The sequence below is a fragment of the Leucoraja erinacea genome, chromosome 27 (assembly GCF_028641065.1).
Source record: "Leucoraja erinacea ecotype New England chromosome 27, Leri_hhj_1, whole genome shotgun sequence".
NCBI lineage: Eukaryota > Metazoa > Chordata > Chondrichthyes > Rajiformes > Rajidae > Leucoraja > Leucoraja erinaceus.
Genome location: NC_073403.1, coordinates 26,881,009 through 26,901,975, shown reverse-complemented (window position 1 = coordinate 26,901,975; position 20,967 = coordinate 26,881,009). Strand labels below are relative to the sequence as shown.

General features: G+C 43.1%; 1 protein-coding gene across 1 annotated transcript in view; it reads right to left on the bottom strand.

Moving 5' to 3' along the window:
- eftud2 (elongation factor Tu GTP binding domain containing 2) overlaps window positions 1-20,684 on the bottom strand; it is a 60,826-nt gene extending 40,142 nt beyond the window's left edge. Inside the window, exons 1-11 of the mRNA XM_055657335.1 lie at window positions 20,666-20,684; window positions 15,191-15,299; window positions 13,954-14,113; window positions 13,367-13,445; window positions 12,180-12,255; window positions 11,999-12,064; window positions 10,940-10,975; window positions 10,765-10,855; window positions 10,360-10,442; window positions 4,964-5,130; window positions 2,378-2,502 (exon numbers count right to left, since the gene is read on the bottom strand). Coding sequence (XP_055513310.1) covers window positions 2,378-2,502; window positions 4,964-5,130; window positions 10,360-10,442; window positions 10,765-10,855; window positions 10,940-10,975; window positions 11,999-12,064; window positions 12,180-12,255; window positions 13,367-13,445; window positions 13,954-14,113; window positions 15,191-15,289 — 982 coding nt within the window. The 5' untranslated portion in view covers window positions 15,290-15,299; window positions 20,666-20,684. The remainder of the gene's footprint in view (window positions 1-2,377; window positions 2,503-4,963; window positions 5,131-10,359; window positions 10,443-10,764; window positions 10,856-10,939; window positions 10,976-11,998; window positions 12,065-12,179; window positions 12,256-13,366; window positions 13,446-13,953; window positions 14,114-15,190; window positions 15,300-20,665) is intronic.
- Window positions 20,685-20,967: the final 283 nt, after the last annotated feature.

The window sequence follows — 20,967 nt, the reverse complement described above, 5'->3', positions numbered from 1 at the left end:
CAGGATGCTCATGAAGTGTGCTTTGATGTATATGGGTGAAGAATAACAGTTATTCTGGATGACACATTGGCGCAGATGGTAGAGCTGCTGCCTCACAGCGCCAGAGAGCTGGGTTCAATCCTGGCCTGGACTGCTGTCTACGTGGAGTTTGTACATTCTATCTGTGACTGCATGGGTATCCTCTGGTGGCTCCAATTTTCTCCACATCCCAAGCCATGCAGGTTGGTAGATTATTTGGCCTCTGTAAATTACCCATAGTATGTAAGGAGTGGAAGCAAAAATTGGATAACAGAACTTGACTGAGTGGGTGGTCGATGATCTGTGTGGACTCGGTGTGCTGAAGGGCCTGTTCCAATGGTGTATCTCTAAAAAAAAGCCAGTGGAAAATCGGATATGATAGTTTCCTAACTCGAGCGATTATGTGTATATTTTGTTTGTGGCACCATCAATAAGACAAAAAAAACTGAGCAGTCACATGCAAATATTACTTTGCCTCACAGGATGCGCTTGAACTGATTGACAATGCAACCATGAAGATGTTGCAGTGATTAGCCACTGGTTCCAGTTCTTTTGGTTGTATTGATCTGTCTTGTTTGCTGTTCTGTGATGTGAACAATTGCAAGGACCACAGATTCCGCACTTCGCGATTAAAAAAAAATCAAAGAGTTTTCACAATGTGATGCATTCACACATTTAATGTAGAATATTTAACTTTTATCTTTAAACATTGCTCGTCCAAGTGGACCTGAGAGTAATTGGCTCACATTTGCACTCTGGCATTTGTCAGAGTTAACTGAGCCAGCAACAAGAGAAAGCATCATGATCAGGCAAATATACTGAACACAATGTGCAGATCGGTGAAGCAGGCATAATTAGCGATTTTGCATTGAATAATAGCCAGGGGAAAAAAGCAATTAAAACATTTTACTTTCAATGGAGATTTCCATCTCCAGTTTCCAGATATCCAGAGTAAGCCAAGTTATTTGGCACCAACTCTCAATAAAAAGTGTACTAGAACAACAAATGGCAAATTTGTGGATCATACAATTTCTTGATTTTTTGAAAATCTTGAATCCAGGAAAGTAATCATATCAGCCGATAATCGTAGTGCCCAAAATTACACAGAAAATACATCACAGAGATCAACTGATCTAAGGCATGTTCCAGGCAACCCCTTCTAAACCTTTACCTAATATGATTAGCATCATTTTTTGTTTTTCACCTTTCTAAGCTTTCCCTTAGAATGGCCTCAATACTGCCACTTGACTGATTCCTGAGATGTTTTACCTTAATTTGTCTTGTTTTTTCTTCTGTATTTTTCAGTGGCTGCATGTGTTTTGGTCTCTATACTTGGTTCACTTGCCACAACTGCAGCACCTGGTAAATGTTCATCACATCCTTTCATAATCTGAACCACAGTTACCAAGTTATCCTGCAGCGTTATAGTTCCAGTTTGTTTAATTTTCCTAAGAGGTATAACTTTTCAGCTCAAGGATGAGCTTTGGAATATTTTTGTACTTCTCAATGCATCTAAAACCACTTTATGATATCTGAAGAGTGCCTTGTCCATAAACATACCAAGATTGATCGGATGTTGTTCTAAATAGTCTGGAGAAGGACATTCTTATCGCTATGCAGCGACTACCAAAACTTTAGAGATATTAATATCCTTATCCACATCTACATCTCAGACCCCTTTCAACAAATTCATTATTACATTTCACTCTTAAATATTGACTTTTCAACCCTTCAATTAAACCTGCTTTCTAACAATGTGAATTCCACAATTTCTACGATTTTCTTTCTAAATGTGACTTTCATTGAATTTAGTAGCAAGTTTAAGATTTAATTTAATTTAAAATGACATTTCATTACAACGGAGGATGTCTACTTTTCAAACTAATATACCACCTTTTGTTTTATTTAACTGTCTCGGCAAAACAAACTCAATCTCCTTACTCAAGAATATATTAACAAATCTCTCATCACAGGCAAAGTTCTTCAACTCAGTTGAATTATTGCTAGATAACTTCCAAGATCAGTATATTGCTTCATAAGACTGTATTCCCAAAATGAATCCAATATTCCACAAGATTCCCATCAGTGCACCATAGATCATGGACACCTCTATGCCTTCATACTTTAGATTACCTCTGAAACAACCCTTCATACCATTGACTGCATTTGTGAGTTCATTTTAGATAACCCATATATTCTGATCCATTTCTAATTTTTCATAGGTGCACTTAAATGCAGTCAATTTTTAAAACTTTTCTCATATTATCAAAGCAGATCGCCATCTATGCACTATAGAAAATGTATTAGTCTAAAACTGCTAAACAGTTGTTTGTCATCTCTAATTATAATGTGTGCTCACCATAAGTATCAGCATAGATCTTGGCGAAGGATCCCAAAGTGAAGCAAATACTGTACTGAGAACTGGCAAAGCAAACATTACCCAGAAGAGGTGAAACAATGAGATTTTCATCCGTTGAATAGACACTGTGGAAAGAGATGGAAAATAAAGATAAACAAATTATATCATTTCCATTAGTGTCTTTTAAATCCGTTACAAAGATAAACAAATACTTTTATAGTACATAATACATGATGGAATGTCATGAACTGCACAGAACCAAACGGTCAAATAGACACAAAATGCTGGAGTAACTCAGCGGGTGAGGCAGCATCTCAGGAGAGAAGGAATGGGCGATGATTCGGGTCGAGAAGGGTCTCGACCTGAAACGTTGAGATCAGTCTGAAGAAGGGTCTTGACCCTAAGCGTCGCCCATTCCTTCTCACCTGAGATGTTGCCTCACCCGCTGAGTTACTCCAGCATTTTGTGTCTGCCTTCTATTTAAACCAGCATCTGCAGTTCTTTCTACACAAATGGTCAACTAGCTATTTTAAGCTGTAGGACATCCCTAGGTTATGACAGGATTTCATTTGGTTTAGTTTAGAGATATAGCGTGGAACCAGGCCCTTTGGCCACCGAGTCCGCACCTGTATACTAGGTCTATCCTGGCGCTGTAAGGCAGCAGCTTTACCGCTGCACCACTGTTCCAAACACTGTTCGTGAACCAAACTGTTTGTAAGTTAGAAATGAACAAAACCGATCGGTGTGTGGGAGAAGATGTGGAACGATGTGGCGGGAAATCGAGCGGGAGTGTGAAGAGCTGCCAACAGCCGGCCTCACTGAGTCAGTGAGTGAGCAAGCTCTGCGTTCCTAGCTCTGCTCAATCCAACCTCTGATTGTTGCAGTTGGGGGGGGGGGGGGGGGGCAATAGAATGGGGCGAGAAGGCATGTAGAAATGTTGTTCCCATCCAGCAGAAGATGTCCACACTCCTGCAGCAGCTGGTAAATTCATCCTGCCCGTCTCCCAAGTGCTCATTCGTAGTGAAGAGGAAAAAATTAGTCTTTAGGTATGTGAAGAGGAAAAAATTGGTTAAGATCAAAGTTGACAGTGACTAGTGGGGTACCGCAAGGCTCGGTGTTGGGACCACAGCTATTTACAATATACATCAATGATTTGGATGAAGGGATGCAAAGTAACATTAGCAAATTTGCAGATGACACAAAACTTGGTGGCAGTGTGAACTGTGAGGAGGATGCTATGAGAATGCAGGGTGAGTTGGACAGGTTGAGGGAGTGGGCAGATGCATGGCAGATGAAATTTAATGTGGATAAATGTAAGGTAATCCACTTTGGTATAAAAAACAGGAAGACAGATTACTATCTAAATGGCGTCAAATTGGGACAAGGGGAAGTACAACGGGATCTGGTGGTACATAAAAAAGCTGGAGAAACTCAGCGGGTGCAGCAGCATCTATGGAGCGAAGGAAATAGGCAACGTTTCGGGCCGAAACCCTTCTTCAGATCTGGTGGTCCTTGCTCATCAGTCTATGAAAGTAAGCATGCAGGTACAGCAGGCAGTGAAGAAAGTGAATGGCATGTTGGCCTTTATAACAAGAGGAGTTGAGTATAGGAGTAAAGAGGTCCCTCTGCAGTTGTACAGAGCCCTAGTGAGACCACACCTGGAGTATTGTGTGCAGTTTTGGTCCCCTAATTTGAGGAAGGACATACTTCCTTATTGAGGGAGTGCAGCGCAGGTTTACATGGTTAATTCCCAGGATGGTGGGACTGTCATAGGCTGAGAGAATGGAGCGGCTTTGCTTGTACACTCTGGAGTTTAGAAGGATGAGAGGATATCTTATTGAAACATACAAGATTGTTATGGGTTTGGACACGCTAGAGGCAGGAAACATGTTGGGGGAGTCCAGAACCAGGGGCCACAGTTTAAGAATAAGGGGTAAGCCATTTAGAACGGAGACGAGGAAACACTTTTTCTCACAGAGAGTTGTGAGTGGGGAATTCTCTGCCTCAGAGGGCGGTGGAGGCTGCACATATTGTCTATATGTATAGCAAGCCCATAGGTCGGACGGTCGTAACCTAGGAAGGACCTGTGCAATCTCTTTGATAGCGAGATACCAATTCATTCTTCATTATATACAATTCGCTTATTAAGTGCTCAAGTGTGTGAAAAGAAGCTTTCCTATGCAAAATTAAGTTATTTTTCTTGTGGAAAAACAATTTTTTTGCTCTAGGCAAAAATATATTTTGAAATGTTCACTTTGAAGTAGGGCAAAGTTTTCAGCATCCGCCCTGCAACCACAGAATCCTCTGATTAACAAGGAGGCATTGAAGATACCAATTAATATTTCTATGCTATGTTATCAACACCAAAGAAATTATTTTTTGAGAGTTGAGATTTCAGTCTTTGTATTTTTATTTTAATTCATACCCATTACATTACGTCCAGATATGGATTCCTCTTGGAAAAGAAACTGAATGAAATGGAGTTTCTTCACAACTTACTCAAATCTCAAATAAAGAAGAATAAAAGTATTCTCCACAATAGCATATAAATTACAGCTTTTTCAACACAGAGAAGTGACAGCCTACCTAAGCAAACCATTGACTTCATCCACAATGTGGCGTAGTTTGTAATATGCATCAGTCGGTGGTAGCTTTAACTCCAGGATAAGTCTGTCTATTTTATTGATACAAACAGTGACAGCCAGTTTCTCCTGTACAGCATGTTTGATTAGTCTTTCAGTGTTCAGCATTACCTGCACATTACACAAATATATCACATTACACATGTTGCATATAACTAAAATAAAACAGTTGTTAACAAAACTGATCAGATATCTAACAGCTAAGCCCTTGTTAAAATTGGGTTTTTTTTGTTAATTTATTTTGTGTAAATATACTTGGCTCAATAATGAAAGGGATGTGGCAATAATAAGGAATGGAAAGTTTCCAGATTTGTTGGATTCACATTTAATTCACTGGGGCCGTAGATTCATAGTGACAGGCGCTACATTCTCTTTACATGGGATATTTTATTAAAATTTAGAAGAGATCCCATTATAAGCAGGCAGTAAATTTACATTCCTCCTTTCGGTAATGATCTAACTTCAAAAAGAAACGTGCATTTATTTATTAGCCTTTTTTCCCCACAAGATGGAGAATGCCAATCCATAGACTTTCAAAGACTTTCCTGAATCAAATTGACTCGTATTTGAGCCAAAACGGCAGATTCTTAAATAAATCTTCAAGCAAAAAGGATGAAAGACTTGAATTTATATATTCTCATAAACACTCAATGTTTTACTGCCAGTGAAATACATTTGAAGTGCAGTAATTGTTGCAATAAATGAAATGCAGTGACCGATTTGAGGGAGAATTGGTTGGCCGCTTAAACCTTCAGCCTACTCCCTCTAAATCCTAGGCATTCAAGCCAGAGAAAGAGACTGGGAGAAGATGAGAGAAGGAGCAGAAGAGAAAGACGAGTGAGACAGGGGGACAAAATGGGCTGCCTCCCTCCTAGTTGTGTTCCCTTGTCACATGTATGAGTCGGAGTGAGTCACTGCGACACGCACACACGCACGCACACACACATCACACTCGCGCGCGCAAATGTGGCCGCCAGGATAATCCACAGACAAGCAGTCTCGCCTCTCCAAGCCCAAAGCTGAGCTGCCAGCTCGGGTAGCAGGGGTCAACTGCACCAAGCAGACTGACATTACCACGTCTTATTCTCTGATCCTTCGAAGGTTTAGTCCTTCGAAAGACCAGGACTAAGATGCTGGGACAAGCCTGAGATCGCTGGTGTTATTGTGCGTGCGCTCTGACGGCGAGGGTCAGTGCCCCCATGTGGCCCTGTACTTTCTTACCACTGTAAATACAGGTGCACAACCTTTTATCCGAAGTTCCAAATAACGAAAACCTCCGAATAGCGACATTTTTTCAGTCCTTGAAGAAAGGTCCTTGAAAACGTTCACCGAGGGCGGCCCACAGAGGTGACAGCGGAACCTCCGGTCGGTCCTCGAAGAAAGGGAAACTAAATCCCCATTCATAAAAGAGAAGGTGAGGGTATATTGCGCGGGAGGGTTAATAATTGACAATCTGCTGCTGCCTGCCCACTGAGTTAAAACGTTCCCACGGTAGACTCACGATACACAGTGTATCGTGAGTCTTGCATGAGAACTTTTTAACTCAGCGGGCAGGCAGCAGCAAATTGTCGCTCCCTTCAGTTTCACCCCACCTACACCCCTCTGCTTCCCGGCCATATGTGTGACCCCTTCCCTCCCCTCTCCAGCTCCCCGCCCATTGCACCGGCGCGGGGGTTTTGCACTGTCTTCACGTCGGAGCTAGTGCCAATCACCGGAGACGTCAGGACCAACGGGACACCGGCTCCCAGGCCCACTGTAAGCACGGAGATCCCAGAGACCCACAGCCAGCAGCAGCCCAGCCCCGTTCCAATTCCAGAGGAACACGCTCTCCGCTGTCCCCGTAGGGACAGAAGCTGATGGCTCGGGCTGTGACGTCTCCGGCCACCCCCCTGTACAGGAGCTGAGACTGGGAACTGTGGAGTTGTTTGCAGTTGCAGAGGGAGGGGACAAGATCGGTACAGTTCCCAGTCTCAGCTCCATTCCAGAGGGGTGACCGGAGACGTCAGGACCAACGGGACACCGACTGCAAGCACGGAGATCCCATAGACTCACAGCCAGCAGCAACTCTAGCCCAGCCCCGCTCCAACTCCAGAGGAACCCGAGTTGCGGATGAGGGGGGCGCAGCTCGGGCTGTAGGCGAAGTGCCACTTGTCGCTGTAGCGGCCCATCGGGGAGCGGGTTCCTGTTGGTCCTGACGTCTCCGGCCATCCCCCTGGACAGGAGCTGAGAGACGTCAGGACCACCAGAAGCCGCTCCCCGATGCGCCGCTACAGCGACAAGTGGCAGTTCGCCCACAGCCCGAGCTGCGCCCCCTCATCGGGACACCGACCCCCAGGCCCACTGCAAGCACGGAGATCCCAGAGACTCACAGACAGCAACAAATATAGCCCAGCCCCGCTCCAACTCCAGAGGAACCCGGGTTGCGGATGAGGGGACGCAGCTCGGGCTGTGGGCGAACTGCCACTTGTCGCCGTAGCGGCCCATCGGGCAGCGGATTCCTCTGGAGTTGGAGGGACAGGGAGACACAGCGGCTTTTGAGATTGGTGGGCAATCACTTCCAAAGTTCTGCCCACACAGTCAGTACACCTCTCCTACACTTGTCTCCCGCACTAAGATTATCTTGCAGAGAATGATCCCAGCCTAACCCTCCCTTTTCTCTCCGATTCTGCAAGAAAAAACTACATTGAAGACTCAAACTCGCGATCGAGTAACTGCCGGGATCGAGGCGCAAACTCGCGACCTTGCGGATATAAGCCAAGCACTCTACCACTGAGCCAGCCGTTAAAATCTACGCTAAAAATCTTCCATTCCGAAAGCCGAAAAATTCTGAATTACGAAAAGTGTCTGGTCCCAAGGCTTTCGGATAAAAGGTTGTGCACCTGTAGAATAAATCGTGTGAGTTTACCTTAGGGCGAGTGTCGGTGTTGTCATTGTTCAACAGCGTAGTCAAATCCCGGTCACAACAGTTAAGTAATAACAATGGGATTTGCTGTGCTTTGAGATGTTTAGTTTAATTTATGGATACAGCATGGAAACAGGCTCTTTGGCCACCTAGTTCACACTAGTTCTACGTTGTCCAACTTTTTCATCCGCTCCCCACACGAACGTCAATTTACAGAGGTCATTTAACCTAGAAACACCTATGTCTTTAGGAGGAATCTGGAGCACCCACCGGAAACCTACATGATCACAGGGAGAACGTGCAAATTCCACACAGGCATCACCAGAGGTCAGGATTGAAATTGTTTGTTGCCGTGAGGCAGCAGTTCTACCAGCTGTATCACTGTGATAAATATCAGCAGGACTTCTCCTTTGCAACAGTGCAGCACAACTTTAATTTTTGCAGACATTTTATATTAAACTACAAATGGCTGAACCGTATAAAACATGATAGCAGTGGGATCTGTCATATATGAGTCTTTACAACATCCGTCTCGGCAATAACACGGTATGTCTCCTCTGGATCCAACAATTTACTCAACAAACACTAGAGACAATGTTTAAGAGGAAACTGCAGATGCTGGAGAATCGAAGGTTACACAAAAAAGCTGGAGAAACTCAGCGGGTGCAGCAGCATCTATGGAGCGAAGGAAATAGGCAACGTTTCGGGCTGAAACCCTTCTTCAGACTGATCGGGGACGGGGGTGGGCGGGGACAAGAAAGGGAAAAGGAGGAGGAGGAGCCCGAAGGCTGGGGGATGGGAGGAGACAGCAGGGGGGCTGAGGAGGGGGAGGAGACAGCAAGGACTAACAAAATTGGGAGAATTCGATGTTCATGCCCCCGGGATGCAGACTCCCCAAACGGAATATGAGGTTCCGTTTGGGGAGTCTGCTCGCTGTTCCTCCAATTTCCGGTGCTGCTCGCTGTGGCCATGGAGGAGACCCAGGACAGAGAGGTCGGAGACGGAGTGGGAGGGGGAGTTGAAGTGCTGAGCCACCAGGAGCTCAGCTTGGTTATCTATTGCGTCCGCTGCTCTAGATGTCAGCAGATCTATATCGGTGAGACCAAGCGGAGGTTGGGCGATCGTTTTGCCGAACACCTCCGCTCGGTCCGCAATAACCAAGCTGACCTCCCGGTGGCTCAGCACTTTAACTCCCCCTCCCACTCCGTCTCCGACCTCTCTGTCCTGGGTCTCCTCCATGGCCACAGCGAACAGCACCGGAAATTGGAGGAACAGCACCTCATATTCCGTTTGGGGAGTCTGCATCCCGGGGGCATGAACATCGAATTCTCCCAATTTTGTTAGTCCTTGCTGTCTCCTCCCCCTCCTCAGCCCCCCTGCTGTCTCCTCCCATCCCCCAGCCTTCGGGCTCCTCCTCCTCCTTTTCCCTTTCTTGTCCCCGCCCACCCCCGTCCCCGATCAGTCTGAAGAAGGGTTTCGGCCCGAAACGTTGCCTATTTCCTTCGCTCCATAGATGCTGCTGCACCCGCTGAGTTTCTCCGCTTTTTTGTGTAACCCACTAGAGACAATGTAATCTGTCTGCTCCCCAACACTGCTAATCGATAAGGTAACTATCGGTTATACTTCTATCCCAACTAAAGCACTAACTAGTTTCACTGTGTCCTGGTGAGCTTCATTTTCCGTAACTTATTTTCACCTAGCCCACAGTTAGCAATGGCCTGTTTCCTTTATCATCATTACTTTTTGCATATCTTTCATTCATTTGTTCTATATCTCATGCTTCCCCTACCCATGACTCTCAGTCAGAAGAAGTGTCTCGACCCAAAACATCACCTATTCCTTTTCTCCAGAGAAACTGTCTGACCCGCCGAGTTACTCCAGCATTTTGTGGCGTACCTAATATTTTGTACAACTGTGACAAATCATTTCAACTCTCAGAATCAGTGTCTTAGCAGATGAAGGTCAACATGCCATATGCCTTTCTCACCAGCCTATCTATTTACGTTCCCACTTTCAGGAACTATACTTGTACCCCAAGGATTCTTGGTTCAACAACATTCCCCAGGACCCTGCCATTCACTGTGTATGCTCTGCCCTAATTTAACATCCCAAAATACATCACCTTGCACTTATCCACGGGTTAAATTCAATCTGCCATTCCCTTGCCCACCTTCTCCATTGAGATGTAACTACACGACAACCTTCTTCACTGTCCACTGTCCATTGGTGTCATCTGTTGGATTATCTAATAAAACAGAAACAATATCCCTATCTTTGTGTTCTGAGAACTCGCATCAATACTAGAATCCAGGCACACCTTCTATCCAGTTTTTTAACGAAGCAATATCATAAGCTACCTAAATTTCCAGGGTCTTCATGCATCTGCGTTGACTCAGTATTGCATAGAAATTCTTTAGTGTCTACAAGAACAGACTCACCCCCTCTGCTGCATCGATGAACAGTACCATGCCATCTGAGATTCTGAAACCAGCCGTAACCTCGTCAGAGAAGTTTACATGTCCTAAAAATGAAATAAAATACTATAGTTTTGCAGACTACCGTGGCATGAGATTTGTTGTAAGTGCAGCTAATGTACAGAAAATAGAGGAACAGTGAGGAACTTCCCCTTCATTGAAGAGAACAGGAAAAAAAGTACTCATTTTACCGTCAGCTATTTTAAAATATGTAAGATGAGAAATCTTAGAGCTCCAATTCAAAGTAAACATACTACTTGAAACCATTTTTTTTAAACCAAATGACATACCTGTACAAAGTAATATGAATATTTTTATAGAGGTCACTGGATATATTTTAAGACATTTAAAATCAGTTTACAAACTCACCCGGAGTATCTATGATGTTGAAGAGATAGGATTTTCCCTTGGAATCTGGAAGTACCATTGTGACAGGCGTACTTTTTATACCGACTCCTCTCTAGAAAAGAATATAGAGAAAAATTGTCTGAACAAATTTCAAAAAGCAGCCAGATATTAACAAAGATTGAATAAGTACACATACCTCCTGTTCCGTAAAGAGTATATCGGTATATCGAAGCTGAAGAAAAAAAGACAAAATATAATCAATCTTTTTTTTTGTTTATTGATCTTGATATACGTTATTTTGGCTGCACCAATAAGGCTTCAATTTATCAATTGTCTAATTTATCTTACCTTTCATTCATTGTTATCTCTCCACATCACCATCTATATCTCTCATTTCCCTTATCCCTAACTAGTCTGAAGAAAGATCTGGACCCGAAACGTCACACATTCCTTCTCTCCAGAGATGCTGCCTGTCCCACTGAGTTACTCCAGCTTTTGGTATCTATCTTCAATTTATCAAAGTCTGGCACACTCAAGGAAAATATTTCCATCATTCACAGGTGATGCAAAATATTCCTTCTCATGCATCCATTCTATTCTAACCTTTCAGTATCCTTCTGCCCACTTAAACTGTTATTGGCATCATCCAGTGTTTGAATAAACTCTTCCAGTGTAACTGATGTAGCTGCATCTTAGGTGATTCTATGCTTCTGATCTGCTACTCTTACACTCTCTTCTCTCCTGTGACCAACCATCCCATTGCACAAGGCCAACAGTTACACGGGTTAACATTAGACCATCGTACAGCTATTTACATTTGAAGTTAATGGCCTTAGCTTAAAGCTAAAATTAAGATGAGGATAAGATGAAACTGGAATGAACTAATAACTTCTACAATTCAGATTTTTGAAATAACTCAGTTAGATACATCAGGTCTCCAGCATAAACAGGCTTTGAATTATCTTTTAAGTTCCATAACCCTCAGCAAAAATTGAAGTAACTGATTTCAAATGGTGTCCGGAGATTACAGCAGCCAACAATGTATTAGTGGAACAAATATATTTCAACTCGATTTGGTTTTATTCTCTTAATATTGAAGTCATTTATTCACATAAGATTTAAAGAAATTAAAAACCCCATTAATATTACTGTGAAGCATACGAAATGTATTAAAAAGCAAATAATGGTAAAGCATTCTTTAAATATTGCTCAATAAATTAAGATTGAGTAAATACATTGTTGCCAAAATGCTTACATCACGGTCGTCCTTTTTACGAATCTCTGGGTGTGTTTGTTCAATCAAGCAATCAACAAAATTTGTCTGAAATAAATTTTAAAATGTGTTTATTTTTTTTTACACACATGTACTCTAGTTAAATTATATTTCAAACTATCCTCTTCAATTAAAGCAGCAACCTTACACATCTAACACATACCTTTCCATGATGTAGATGCCCACAAAGAGTAATATTTCGAATTAGCTCAGAATTATCCATCAAATCTGCAAGAAACCTGAGATGAAGTAATAGAGGTTTAATGGTTTACATGGATGTTTATAATTTCACTTCAGGAACATTTAAACATGAACTAAACTGGCAACAGAAAATAAACAATCAACCATGCAGTTATAAATACAGGTCCACCACCGATTTTCCAGCAACCGGTAGACTGACGCCACCTTTAATCCAGACAAAATCATGAGAGCGCACTTGAAATCCCGCCCGGAAGTCCCCCCCGAAAATGTGGTGAGGTGGCCGATCTCAACCTCATCGTGACTTCCACGCCAATCGGCAGGTCGAATTTGGCCCCTGAGGCCAGCACCCTGGAACTCTGGCCCGGCTGGAACCGGCAGATCCGTTCCCAAAAATAACTTCCACGGCCAATCGGCGAGTCGAATTTTCCTCCTGTGGCCAGGGTTCTGGAACACCAGCCCAGTTGACATCCGAGGCTGACGCTGCAGGCACAGTATCTTGGCTCCCTGGTGGCCTAGCTGTACCGTTCCCGTACCTTTGGACTCCTCTCTGCAGCCTTGACCTCCGTTGTACCGATAAAACAGATAATCCAGAAAGGCTCTGGAGCCAAGGGTGCCGGAAAACCAGTGGTGGATTGTATATTCAAGAAAAGTGGTTGTTTGTGACCCCCTGTGCATTTAAACATTATATGGATGGAAAGGGTTGAGCGGAAAGCAGTTGGTACACAAAGAACCCACTTGCTGTGAATAAGTAAACTTTACAGGAGGATGGGAGCCCTTTGTTTCTGCTTTGAATACATTGTTTAAACCCCCGTTATAACCTCTCCACATAGAAGGAGTCATGGAATTATTCACTTTGATGTGCAATGGGAATGTGCTCAAAGAGTTTAACTATCCACTAATCAGAAACAATGAATGCAAATCAAAAAATGCTAATCTTGATAGAAGAGGCCAAAAAAGTTGGTAAAGAATATGTAATAAATGAGAGCTGCAAAATAGATGGTCTTTTGGCTTTGATTAAAGATATACTTTTAAGGCTCAATCACTCTACTTAGCTGCAATACGTATAAGCCAAATGTAGTCATCGCTTCCAATGGATCATTATTTCATTTTGAAATCGTTTTTCAAGATACTGCAAAATCATTTACTTACTCCATATCATAGACTGTTTCTGGTAACTCTTGTTCCATCAATGTAAATTTCTTTTTCTTGACAGGTTTAATAATGGGTTCTGAAAGGCAAAAAAATCAAAATAAGTTTTCAAAACAGCAATAGGTGATTCTGTTAAATGAAATAAAAATCATCCATCAGCAGAGTACTTCACAGATATTGCAACGGCATAAAAGACCATAAATAGTAATGCAGAAACATATGGAGGCATCAGAAGGTCATGAGAATGGAGCATTTAAAAGATTATTATGCATTGATTTTAGTTCAAATCGTTTTCTTGAAATCTCCTCCTTTGACCATGATCATTTACTTTTCAGTAAACATAGAGCAGTCACACGGTGCAACAAAGAATGATGCTCCACACTATGTCCCAGTGACACTACACCAGCTTATCATCATATGATTGGCATAATAAAATCGGACAGAAATTAAACACTGCAAGGTTTTGGGGGAAAATTGTACCTGAATGACAAAAATTACATTAAAAGGTAGGAAAGTAAGAGCAGTTTTCAAACAACTAAAAAGTATGCAGGATCTTTGATTTATTTAAAATGTACCACTTTACTTACCAGTGAGTGGCTGAGTATCCTCCTCTTGAACGATTGTCTCTACCTCGGGTCCATATACTTCCTCTGCAGTGGGGTAATACTTCTTATCTTCATGCAGCACCACCTCCATTCCAGCATGATCATCATCCTGATCGACAGCTTCGTCATCATCTTCATCATCCTTAAATGTCCAAACACAGAAGAATATAAATGATCTAAATAAGTAAGCACGCATTAAATGCAAGGTAAATATGACATTCATTTTAATTTGTGTTTACTTTGTAGGTTTTTAAAAAGACCCTCGTGAATTTAAATGTAGTTATAAAGTTAATGGTCAGAAAAGAATAATTCAGAAAAATACTTCTCCAGTCTCATACAAAATAAAGTAAGACACTGGTTGAAGAGTATGCATCCATTAGACAAAATCATGGTATATGTTTATGGGGCAAGTAGTTTTAAGCAAAGAACCACAGGACAGAAAATGTGACTTTGCCACAGATATACAGGAACCTTGCTTTTGATGCAGTGGTTATGGGCTTGATAAACCCAAGAGCACATAAATCAAATATACGCCAGGCACCACAAGGGACTATGCTGCCAAATGAAATAAATGAGGCAAGTCGCATCATATAACATTATATAGCTTTCCCTTCCATCTGCACAATGCTTTACCCGAAATTCATGATGCTAACCATCAGAGCACGAAACGGAGAAAATTACCCGTTTATACTCTATAATTGGAAAAATGTATCCCAAAGGCAGATACGTTGAAGCATAAAACCTAATAGCTGCAGACAATCATTTGAGTTTTCTTTCTGTTAGCAAAACTGAACTTGAAAGATAATGTGTAAGTTTGCCAGGCATAAATTCAAGTATGTTATTCCGAAAATAGTAGTAGTAGGCCACCTGCACAATCACACATTTATTACAGTTTCAACGGATCATAATACAAAATATTAAAGGAAGCATTTTCAGAGGAATTTGCATCAAAAATAATGCTTGTATAATTAAATAAATTAGGCGCTGTGCAAGAAAGGCTAAATAATGAATCTGTCAAGAATCCTATGCTGAAACCCAAGCAATAATTTCCATACATGGGCAAGGCATAAATTATTCAAAACATAAAGTAATTTTAAATGTACACTTTCTTAAACCCAATAGAATATATTTTGTCATCAAGACACATCTGAAAGAAACAGTTAAGCTTTTTCAAGTGTTTGTGAATATTTTATCTGTGTATAAGTGAATATTTTCTCACATCATCCAGATCATCATCTCTGCCGAGGCCATCTTCTTCATCAGAATCCAATTCTGGTCCAATATAGTTACCAAATTCATCATACAAATCTGTATCCATGATGGGAACTCTGAAATGGATAAACAAGTTATACTGTGTACTCCTTCCTATCTGGGTATGAAATGTTTTTTCATCTTTTAATTCAGCTGAAAGAACAAATAGAAATTATGGAAAAAAGTAAAAGGTTTTTTTTAAAACACACTTGGGTTTACAACTTATTCTACTACAACTAAAGCTGGAGGTGCTTTTTAAACACTTCGGTTTGCCCTGCCATCCATAATGGTTTCAGAACATCCACCCCACATGGTTGTGCTAATCCACATTAAAAATTGTACCAGTTACTAATACTGCTTCTCAGTTTTCCAAACAAAGTGTATTACTTCAAAATTGTGTGCATTAAATTGCATCTGTCATAGTTCTGCCCATATTACTATTCCAATTCATCTCAAAGTACGTCTTCTTCACAGAAGAGCCTCAAAGCTTTTTAGATCTATTAGAGAATCGAGAGGCAGGGACAATGAGGAATTAAAGAAACTCACCATTAGAAAAATATCGTTCAATCTGGTGACCCTGAAGGCTGATAAATCCCAAGGATCAACTGACCTATATTTCAGAAAATTGAAAGAGGCGACTTTTAATGTAGCGGACGCTTTAGTCATCATCTTTCAAGATTCTAATCTTTTAGTATTGTTACTGTAGATTGGAGGGCAGCAGATTTGACCTCGTTATTTAAGAGGGGAGACAACCAACCAGAAATACTGACTTCATCTAACAGCAGTGGAACAGAAAGTTCTATAATCCTCAAAGAACGATGTAATAACAGAACAGAATAATAGGATTGGATAGTCAATATGGATTTATGAAAGGAAAATCACTTTGATTAATGTTACAGTTCCTTGAGGAAAAGTGTAGTAGAAAGGAAAAAGAGGAAATTAGTGGATGTGGTTTATTTGGATTTCCAAAAGGCATTCAATGGAGTCCTGCAAAGGAAGTTGGTTGGCAAGGCCACAATACATGGAAATGGGGAGAATGTACCGACTTAGACTGAGAATTGGTAACTGGACAAATACGAAGAGTGGGAACTAACAGATCCTTCTCAGGGTGGCTGCCTTGACTAGTGAAATACACACAGTTCAGTGACTGGGTCCAATCTCTTCATAATATTTATCAATGATACTGCAGAGTTGATAAAATGTCACATTTCCAAGTTTGTTGACAATATTAAACTTGGAGGGATTGGACGGAGGATGAAAAAGGATTCAACTTCGATTGGCTGATTGATCCACACGTCCAAGGAAGAGAAATGGCTGGAGACCTGCAGCAACCTGAGGCTTGCTGGTCCGGGCAACACTCCTTAAAACGAGAGCAAGGATTGGCCTTTGAAAATGGTGCCAAGACTTGGAACCTTTTGCATGCCGGCTCAGTAGGCTATTTCTGCATACTTAGCGAATCGGGGACGTTCTTAGGTATGGCAATACTGTACTGGACTGCATGTAAGAAGATAATTTCATTGTGCATTTGCACATGACAATAAAAGCACTTTTGAAGTGATATGGATAAAGCTGTGTGAATGGGCAAGTCTAGGAAGGTAAAATATACTCTGCTAAAATGTGAGTTTGCCTACTTTGTTGGATATAACAGAAAACAATATATTAAGTGGGAGAAACTTTGTAGTGTTGATGTTAAAAAGTTCCTTGATGTGCTTGTACGCAAGTCATTGTAGGCCCAAACTGCTGGAGTAACTCAGTGGGCAAAGCATCATCTCTGGAGAGAAGGAATGGGCGACGTTTCGGGTCGAGACCCTTCTTCAGACTGGCGTCAGGGGAGGGGGTGGGACAAAGATAGAATGTAGGCAGAGATAGTAAGACTAGTGGGAGGACTGGGAAGGGGAAGGGGATGGAGAGAGAAAGCAGAGGCCTATCTGAAGTTAGAGAAGTCAATGTTCATACTACTGGGGTGTAAACTACCCAAGCAAATTATGAGGTGCTGTTCCTCCAGTTTGTACTGGGCCTCACTCTGACAATGGAGGAGGCCCAGAACAGAAAGCTCAGATTGGGAATGGGCGGGGGAGCTGAAGTGCTGAGCCACCAGGAGATCAGGTAGGTTAAGAGGGAAGGTGAGGACAAGGGGGGCTCTGTTCTTGTTACGAATGGGGGGGAGCTGCGGGATATCAAGGAGACCCTAGTGAGAACCTTTTCTATAATGGAAGAGGGGAACCCCCCTTTCCTAAAGAATGAGGACACCTCCGATGCCCTGGTATGGAACACCTCGCGCAGATGTGGCATAGACGAAGGAATTGGGATTTACATGAAGCAGGGTGGGAAGAAGTGTAGTCAAGATAGCTATGGGAGTCAGTAGGTTTGTAGTAGATGTCGGTCAATAGTCTGTTTTCTGTGATGGAGACGGTGAGATCTAGAAACGGTCGGGAGATGTCGGAGATGGTCCAAGTGAATTTGAGTGCTGGATGGAAATTGGTGGAGAAGTTGATGAAGTCAGTGAGTTCTGCATGGGTGCAAGAGGTAGCACCAATGCAGTGATTGTATTGTCATTGTAGGCAAGTATAGCAAGTGATTCAGAGTACAAATTATACATGAGCCTTTATTACAAAAGGATTTGATTACAGGGGTAAGGAATTCTCAGTGCAATAAGCGAGGATTGTGGTGAGACCACACATCCTCCCTATAACTGGATTGCCAAAACTGAACACAATACTTCAAATGAAGTCTCGCCAATGTCCTGTATAACTGTAAGATAACCTTCCAACTTCTATACTCAATATTCTGACTGATGAAGGCCAAAGTGCTAAAAGCGCTTTAACCACCCTATCTACCATTGATGCCACTTTCAAGGAACTATGTACCTGCACTCCTAGGTCCCCTGCTTTACAACACACCCCAGAACCCTCCCATAATCTGTGAAATTCCTGCCCTTGTTTGACTTCCCAAAATGCAACAACCTCACACTTATCTGCATTAACTCTATTAACCATTCCGCAGGCCACATGTCCAACTGACCAAGATCCTGCTGTCATTTTTGATAACCATCTTCGATATCTACGAAGCCACCCACTTTAGTGTCATCTGCAAACTTAGTCATCAAGTCATCTATATTCTCATCCATATTGGCATCCAAGCTTTCTTACTCACAATTTCCCTGCCCTTTATTCTAACAGGAACATGCATGAATTCTTGTCTTCTTAATTTTAAAATCATCCCACTTTTTGGATATCCCTTTGCCTGCAAACAACCTACTCCAATCAACTTTAGCATGTTCCTGTCTAATACCAATATCGGCCTTTCCCCAATTTAGGATTTAACTTGTCAGCTAGCCATGTCCTTATCCATAACTATTTTAAAGCTAGCAAAACAGTAGTCGTCGGTCCCAAAAGACGCACTCACCGACACTTCACTTACTTACCCATCCCAATTTCACATTTGACAAATCCCACAATGTCTCAGCCTTTGATACAATGACAGTCCCAGTCTATATTGGAAATTTTTAATTCCATACTATGACATCTGGCATATTTGTTCTTCTAATTCCCATTCAGTATTTGGGGGCCTAGAGTACACTTCCACAAAGGTGTGCAATCCCTTTTTATTTCTCATCTCCACCCATATAGCCTCACTGGATAAACCATCAGTAATGTTATCTCAGTTTAGTCTCGTGACATTCCTCTTGCTCAATAAAGCAACATCCCCTCCTCTTTTACCCCCACCTCTATCTCCCCATAACACTTGTACCCTGGAACATTGCTGCCAGTGTGTGTCCCTTCCTTAGCCAGGTTTCAATAATGATTGCAACGTTCCAGTCACGCGTACTTTTCCAAACCTTGGCTTCATCCGCCTTACCCGTCAGGCCTCTCGCATTAAAATAAACGCAATTCAATACAACAGTCCTTCCTTACTTCCTGCCTATTGTATCCACTGAGCTTTCTTTGATTAACTTCCATACTGACTTCCAGCCTCTCATCTCTCTCAGTCCTAGAGTGGGTCCCACCCCCCTGCCAATGTAGTTTAAACCAACCTGTGTTGATTTCCCTCCAGTTCATGTGTAATCCACCCCTTTTGTACAGGTCATCTTTGCTCCAGAAGAGATCAAAATGGACCAAATATATGATTCCCTGCCCCTTTTCCTACCTATGTCTTTTGTACCGCCTTCAAATGGGTTCTTCATCAGAACGCTCTCAGTTGCTCAACTATGACATCAAAAGATGTTCAGATATAAAGTATGAGTTTAATATAGAGGTGAGATTTAGGTTGAAAACAATCCTTGATTTTATTAAATGTCAGGACAGACATGCATGGCCTACTCCTGACACTATTTTGTATCATCTTCAATTAAAAGTTCAAATTTCTCTGTGATGGCTCATGAATGTGCAAACTTCCACCTCAAATACAAAAGGGTCACTATACTGGTCCATCAGGGCTAAGATAAACATCACAAATGAAACAGAATCTACATTTAAAGAAAGCTGAAAAGTGTTAGATAGAGCTCTTGGGGTTAGGGGAGATGGGGAGAAGGCAGGCACGGGTTACTGATTGGGGACGATCAGCCATGATCACAATGAATGGCGGTACTGGCTCGAAGGGCCGAATGGCCTCCTCCTGTGCCTATTTTCTATGTTTCTATCACACATTATGCACTAATGTCTGGGAATATCAGCCATTCAATATCAAAACAAAAACTGCTAGAGAGCAATCTATAAGCCAACAATCTCCAACATTTGCCCCTTGCCCTCGTTTCCAGTGCCTACTCCCGGCTGAGGGAGGGGGAAAAGGGAAGAGGGGGAAAGGGAAGAGGGGGAAAGGGAAGAGAGGGGGAAAGGGAAGAGGGGGAAAGGGAAGAGGGTGACGGGGGGGGAGAGGGGGGAAAGGGGGAGGTTGGAAAGGGGAAAGGGGAGGGGGGGAATGGGGAGAGGGGGGGAATGGGGAGAGGGGGAAAGGGGAGAGGGAAAGGGGAGAGGGGGAAAGGGAAGAGGGGGGGGAAAGGGAAGAGGGGGAAAGGGAAGAGGGGGGAGGGGGAAAGGGGGGAAAGGGGAAGAGGAGAGAGAGGGAGAATGGAGAGGAGGGGGGGAAGGGGGAAGAAAGCGGGGGAGGGGGAGGGGGAAAGAGAAAGGAGAAAAAGAGGAGATGAGGGAAGAAAGGGGGGGGTTGGTGGAGAGGAGGGGAGGGGAAGGGGGAGAGGAAGGTGAGGGGAGGAGAAAGGGGGAGGAGGGAGTAAGGGAGCGGGAAGGAGGGAGTAAGGGAGCGGGGAGGAGGGCGAATAAAAGAGGGGCCCAGAGCCCAGTAAGAGGCAGCTGCATGAAGGCGAGGACCCATTTTCTGAGTGTGGTCAGACCGCGTGCTTTAACCACGGCGCCGCTGCAGACAAAGGCGGACAATAACAGACATACTAGCGGGAGCGCGGGCCGCCGGCCGCTCACCGGTCACTCACCGTCGCCGTCACCGGTCACTCACCGTCACCGGTCACTCACCGTCGCCGTCACCGGTCACTCACCGTCACCGGTCACTCACCGTCACCGGTCACTCACCGTCACCGGTCACTCACCGTCGCCGTCACCGGTCACTCACCGTCGCCTCACCGTCGCCGTCGCCTCCTCCGCGCGTGGCCGCACTCCGCGCCGCGCACACAGCAAGGACCCGGCCCCGGCCGTTTGCTGGCGTCCGATGCATCCGCCTGCCGCGGGGGCAGAAAACCATTAAAACAAACACACATACAAAATGCTGGAATCTTCC